At 36.5% G+C, this 6139-nt stretch overlaps 1 protein-coding gene and 1 long non-coding RNA gene across 4 annotated transcripts; one reads left to right on the forward strand and one right to left on the reverse strand.

The window, feature by feature from the left end:
• Positions 1-212: 212 nt before the first annotated feature.
• Positions 213-3726, reverse strand: LOC110661655 (uncharacterized). Of its 3 annotated transcripts, none has more exons than XR_009144232.1 (3): positions 3585-3726; positions 2449-2633; positions 213-2365 (listed from the first exon to the last, which is right to left on the reverse strand). It is a non-coding gene; the product is annotated as an uncharacterized LOC110661655 (long non-coding RNA). The 3 variants fall into 3 exon arrangements; XR_002496146.2 differs by having other exon boundaries at positions 213-1113; positions 2148-2365; positions 2449-3717; XR_002496144.2 differs by having other exon boundaries at positions 213-1113; positions 2104-2365; positions 2449-3716.
• A 289-nt stretch (positions 3727-4015) lies between these two features.
• On the forward strand, positions 4016-6139 carry LOC110661656 (pentatricopeptide repeat-containing protein At5g13770, chloroplastic). Its single transcript, XM_021820337.2, has one exon. It carries the CDS (start codon positions 4124-4126, stop codon positions 5942-5944), a length of 1821 nt encoding a protein of 606 aa, XP_021676029.2. The 5' UTR covers positions 4016-4123; the 3' UTR covers positions 5945-6139.

A 6139-nucleotide genomic window follows, 5' to 3' on the forward strand; every position in this document is an offset into this window, starting at 1 on the left:
TCCAGTATTATTATATGAAATGCAATCAACACATGGATTTGAAATCCTCCTCTTTCTTTATTTAGTCAACAAAAGGTTTAGCTGATCATTTAATATGGTTTAATCACAATGCTTGCTGGCTCGCATTCGTAACTAATATCATCTTAATCCTTCGTTTCGATGCACAAGTTTTTCTTGCAAATGGTTAGGTTTTGGTACATGAACAACATAAAGAAAGAAATTAAATTTATTAAGCAAGAATCATCATGCTTTGTTAGATACTATTAGAAGCTCATTAAAGCAAATGATTATGTTGATGAAGTTAAGTACTCTTACCTTTTTTTTTTTTTTTAAATTCTATAACTAACAACATTTAGATGAGTTCAATTGATTTCATATTCACATAGAATAATGGGTGAGATAGGTTGGAGTCTGGCTGGTGGTGCTTGGCGTTTTGCCCGTACGCGCCGCCAAACAAAGTGGACTTTGGAAACTAAGAGCTAGCGTGGAAGACTTAGGCCTAAGCCCAAAAGCTTAACAGTAACCGAAGTTATGGAGAACTGGTCCCCTCGTTCTAATTCAAATTCAGTCAGGCCACAAACAGAAACTGCCAATTCTGACCCAGAATCAGATTGAATCAGCCCGTGGCCAGCCTAGCTTCACCCCTCAATAGACAACAGGCCATCACATCAATCCGCGTTTAGCTTCATCATCCTACTGGAATTATGCACAGCTCATCTGCCAAGAATTGGCAACCTGATACATTTGATCCCTTCAAAATCTAAACTCACTGGTTATTTATTTGAGGATACACAAGCTCCTTTTTTTCATCACCATCAATACCAGATAGCCATATTGAAAAAAAAATAAAAAATAAAAATAAAATAAAAGGAACCATCCTGGGGAGAACCATCAATCATAAAAACACATTATTCCCTAACCAACACCTTAGCAACCAAGAGTCCAAGAGTAGAACTAAGAGCAACACCTACCATGCGAAGCTTGGCTCCACAGCTGTATGGCCTCTAGACAATCTCTCAAGACATGCTATAACTTTAGGAAACTCAAATTATAAGACTTGTCTCAAGCTTTGCCCCACAGCTATTGCCAACAACTCATGTGTTAAGACCAAATCTATCAAAAGCACATAATAAAATAAATAAATAAATAAATAAATACAATAACAATATTTACGTGATTCAAACTTTCAACATAAAGTTATGTCCATGGCATGCTATTTTTCACTATCAATAAAAAAACATACATTACATCATTAAATTTTAAACTTTACTCACTTTCCATAAATTCCATTACACCCAAGAGACTCCTCTCAATCAAATAACTACTTATAATAAATATATTAATTTATCCATTTTTTTGTACAAGTGCCTTCAATTGGGACTTGAACTCGAAATCTCACAATTCTAGAGACTACTCTATTACCACTGAACTAAAACTTAATGGTTTGACTTGTTCCTTTCATTTTCTTCTAGACATAACCAATATATTTACTACTTTAATTTCATAATGCACAACAAAGTGTCTTCACTACACAGGCAGTAGCCTCCTCAATAATAGATAAAAGTACATTTCTCTTGAACCCTATATCCTTTCTCCACACATGAGCCAAAGCCAAATTAGATGTCGTGCAATACTTCAGTTTATAGTATTAGTTTCCTCAATCCTAATCTCAATAGTTATCCAACTCAAATAGGGAATAAAGCTATAATAAGAGTTCTAAACTATATACCAAATAATTCTCTATCCAATTAAGAAATATTTCTCTCACTCAAACCAGAAAAATATATTTTCCGAATCAAACTAGAATTTTGAGTCCTAACATCCTTAAATAATAAATGTGTGAAGAAAGAGCAACATACTAAAATATTCTACACAAACAATAAATGATAGAGAGTTCTCCAGAATTTCTATTCACTTTCCTAACTCACTTTAGCCTTTCCAAAGGAAAACTGTCACCTTTGCATCAAAATTGCACAAGCTGAACCTTTGGTAGTATGCATATTAATCTCCTATGAACTACAAGTGATTGATTTGCAATGTATACTTGTATTATGTGTCACCTTACAGATATAAACTAGACAATGCTGTTTTTTTGAAAGCTACCTCCACACACAGATCCAGCAAATGAGATTCTTGAAATTTCTTACTGAGTCCAGAGACGTTGCATCCTGCAGAGAATCTACTAGAGGACCATCAGATTTCCAAACAGCTGCAATGCATCCCACATGCTCTCTTGTCTAAATTGGTATCCATCAAATTGAATTTAATGTCACGAGATGCTTCGACTTTAAAAAATGTAGCAGTTTGATCATCCTCATTCTTTATCTGTATATATAGTTACAGACGCCAGAGCCGCCTCTCCAAACTGTTGATAAATAGACAACGTTAGATGCTCTCTTAAAAACAAATTATCTCTAGGCAATACTATATAAGGCTCATTAAACTAACCTGTTTCACTAGTGATCTTTCTTACAAAATTGTTGTACATTTCTTTCATTAGTCAATTGAGCCCACTTCAGCACAAGTATCCCAATTTGAGAAAGGGTTTTCTGGTTTTCCCTCCAGTAGTGGAAATATAAATGGCCCAAAATTATTTTCCCACCCACTGAAACGATTCAGGATTCCTTTTTCACCTGTAACATTGCAAAAACACTTTCAAAGCATTTATTTCTCATGGAAAAAGATGATGCAAGCGACTAATTTGCTAAAGCGTATTAGTGTCAGATTGAAAATGTGACGCAGGAATGGCCCTAAATCAGTACCATTGAGTCAGTGATTAGGGATATTATAGCGGCAAGTTAAAAGCATTTATTTCTGGTTGTGTCTTCATCCTTATCCTCTTTTTCTTAGGAAATTTCTGAACATGCGTCAGGTACTTTTGGGAGTTGTTTCTCAAAATTGTTAACAAAACCTCAACAGCAACAACATTCTTGTTACTCCTCTTCATATAATCAAGCATATCACAAACTATTCGAAACTGTTTCACCTTATACTTTGTACTAGAGAGAATGCCAACCATTTCATTATAAGTAGAAGGAGCATAATTTTGTCGGTGCCCCGCCCACACAAAGAATCTGAAAGCAATCCTTTCCTCAAAATGAAGCTTAACAAGTACCTCAACAACCAAATCAGTGGTCAATTCTAAACCAAGTTCATCGAGGGCTTTCTCCATATCAATAGAGCTATCCATAACAGTCGCATATACCTTATCAACTCACTATCTCTAGCATCATTTCTTCCCTCAAATGTTTGTTCAGAGGAAGCAAAAAGAGAAAGATAACCAACGCACAGCAGTAACAACACCAGGTGAACAACCTAAAGGAAGTGATGATTTGGGTAAAAAATTTAAACAAGAACATCCAGGAAGCAGCATGATTTTGGGGATATGAGAAAATGATGGACCAACATTCCTAACGATAATACCATTACCCAACAAGATTGAAGAAGGATGATTTCTTTTGGCAGAAAATAAATATGCAAGACTCTCCTCATTCCAATTAAATTTAAAAACAGGTAACTCCGAAAGGAAGATAAGATATTACGATTAGAAATACCAGAGAGAACGAAAACGGCATCGGAGATACCTCAACGCGGTTGATTTCAGTCAAGGATTGGCCGGAGTGGTAGATTGCGGAAGAGGGAGCTTGCCTTGCTCTGCATCTGTTTTTACGGGCCAGTTCGCAGCTCAAATGAGCTGGTTAATGAAATTGGGCTAGGCTCCGGTTTAGTGTAAGAATACAGCCCACTTTCTAATTTTAATAAGAATAATTTAGAATTAATTTAATAATATTTTTTTAGTTTATGTGCACCGAAATAATTTAATATTATTATTTACATTATTATTTAAAAAGTAATAATTTAAATTTAATAAACTTTTAAGGGATTTTTTTAGTAATTTTTTTTTTAAGAAAATTAACATGAAAACGTGGCGTTCTTGAGAACAGATTATCTTTACGTCTATAAAGCATCGATATGCCAAGCATTTAGTGGCTCCAATGGATCATCGTGCGTGGCAAAATATCCACTAGGGATAAGTTGTCTGCGTCTGTGTGTGCCCAAGTGTGTGGTTGATGGGCTGTGTGTGTACGCATACACCCAATGCCCATTGCGCGCTTCATTTCCAATGGCCATTTCCAGATCTCCAGATTGGTCTTCCATTAACTCTTGCAGAAAACCCCACAACATCATCATCTTCTCTCCCTCATGGAAGACCCTTCCTTTTCTTTTCCCCCCGTGCTCCAATTTTCCTCTCTACCAGCTCAACTCTTCCAGTTGCCCATCTCCAATCCTGGAAGAGAGTACAAATTTTCCTGTCATCCAATGGGACTTGAGGGTACAAGATTCTCAAGAATACCTTGTACCAGACTCACAGAATTTAAACGATTTCATGTGTAGGGTTCTGCAGGATCCACGAACTGAACACTTAGCGTATGAGTACTACGAGAAAGCAAAAGAAAGGCATGAATTTAAACCAGAAAAATCAATGCTAAAGCTTCTAATAAGGTATTTGATACGATCAAAGAACTGGGATCTCATTTTATCCGTCTCTGATGACCTCAGCAAGTACAATGTGATGCCTGATAGTTATACTTGTTCAATGCTAGTTAGCAGTTGCATTAAAGCTAGAAAATTCAGAATTGCTAAGTCCTTACTTGAAATTTTCAAATCTTATAGTGAAATTGCTGTCTTGGCTTTTGATTCTGCAATGAGAGGCTATAATAAGCTACATATGTATGCTAGCACAATTTTTGTTTACGAGAAAATGAAATTAGCAGGCATTTCTATGGACTCCGGGAGTTATTGCCAGATAATGAAGGCATACCAGAAAATCGGTGATACAGAGAGGGTTATTGCATTGTTTCATGAATTTGAAAGTAGAAAATTGGAAAATTCAAGATCAGTTTCAAGTCAAATGTATAGGGTATTATGCGAGTCATTAGGGAAATCAGGTCTAGCTTTTGAAGCTCTTGAATACTTCGGGGACATGAGAAAGAAAGGGATTTTGGGGGACTCGAGAATTTACTCTTCTTTAATCTGTTCATTTGCAAGCATTCGAGAGATTAATGTAGCAGAAGATCTATTTAAAGAAGCCGAAGAAAAGAAAATGTTAAGGGATCCAGAAATTTTCTTGAAACTCGTCTTGATGTATATGGAAGAAGGGCTAATGGAGAAGACTCTTGAGATTGTTAAGGTGATGAAGCGTGTAAAAGTTAGGGTGTCAGATTGTATTTTCTGTGCAATTATTAATGGCTTTGCTAGAAGGAGAGGGTTCCGTGCAGCAGTGAAGGTTTATGAAGAGTTGATCTCTGATGGCTGTGAGCCTGGACAGGTGACCTATGCTTCAATAATAAACGCATATTGTCGTACTGGGTTGTATTCCAGAGCTGAAATGGTGTTCTTGGAGATGCAGGAAAAAGGGTTTGATAAATGTATGGTGGCATATTCTAGCATAATTTCAATGTATGGGAAGACAGGGAGACTAAGAGATGCAATGAGGCTTGTGGCGAAAATGAAAGTAAAAGGGTGCGAACCAAATGTGTGGATATACAATTCTCTGTTGGATATGCATGGGAGTGTCAAGAACTTGAGACAGGTTGAGAAGCTATGGAAGGAAATGAAGAGAAGGAAAGTGGCACCAGATAAGGTAAGTTACACTAATGTTATTAAGGCTTACAATGAAGCGAAGGAGTTTGATATGTGTGTGAGATACTACCATGAGTATAGGATCAATGGAGGCCTGATTGATAGGGCTATGGCAGGAATCATGGTAGGGGTTTTCTCCAAAGCTGGGAGAATCCAAGAGTTGTTGAGACTTCTTCAGGACATGAAAACAGAAGGGACACAATTAGATGGGAGGCTTTATCGGTCTGCTTTCAATGCATTGAGTGATGCAGGACTGCAAATGCAAGCCAAATGGTTACAGGAAAGCTTTGAGGCAATGTAATAATGTAGGTGATATATCATGGCCATTCTCTGCTACTTTTCAAGTCAATAGAACATGAGAAAAATATGTATATGTTCAAAAGTTCTAACATCAGGTCTCAACGCTAGGTGCCATATTTGAATTGAGCCTTATGGTGTGTGTAAATGTCTATACATATATGTACATGCTTATATATATATATGTAAAAATTTTTTT

Source organism: Hevea brasiliensis, chromosome 15 (genome assembly GCF_030052815.1).
Source record: "Hevea brasiliensis isolate MT/VB/25A 57/8 chromosome 15, ASM3005281v1, whole genome shotgun sequence".
In the NCBI taxonomy this organism is placed as follows: domain Eukaryota; kingdom Viridiplantae; phylum Streptophyta; class Magnoliopsida; order Malpighiales; family Euphorbiaceae; genus Hevea; species Hevea brasiliensis.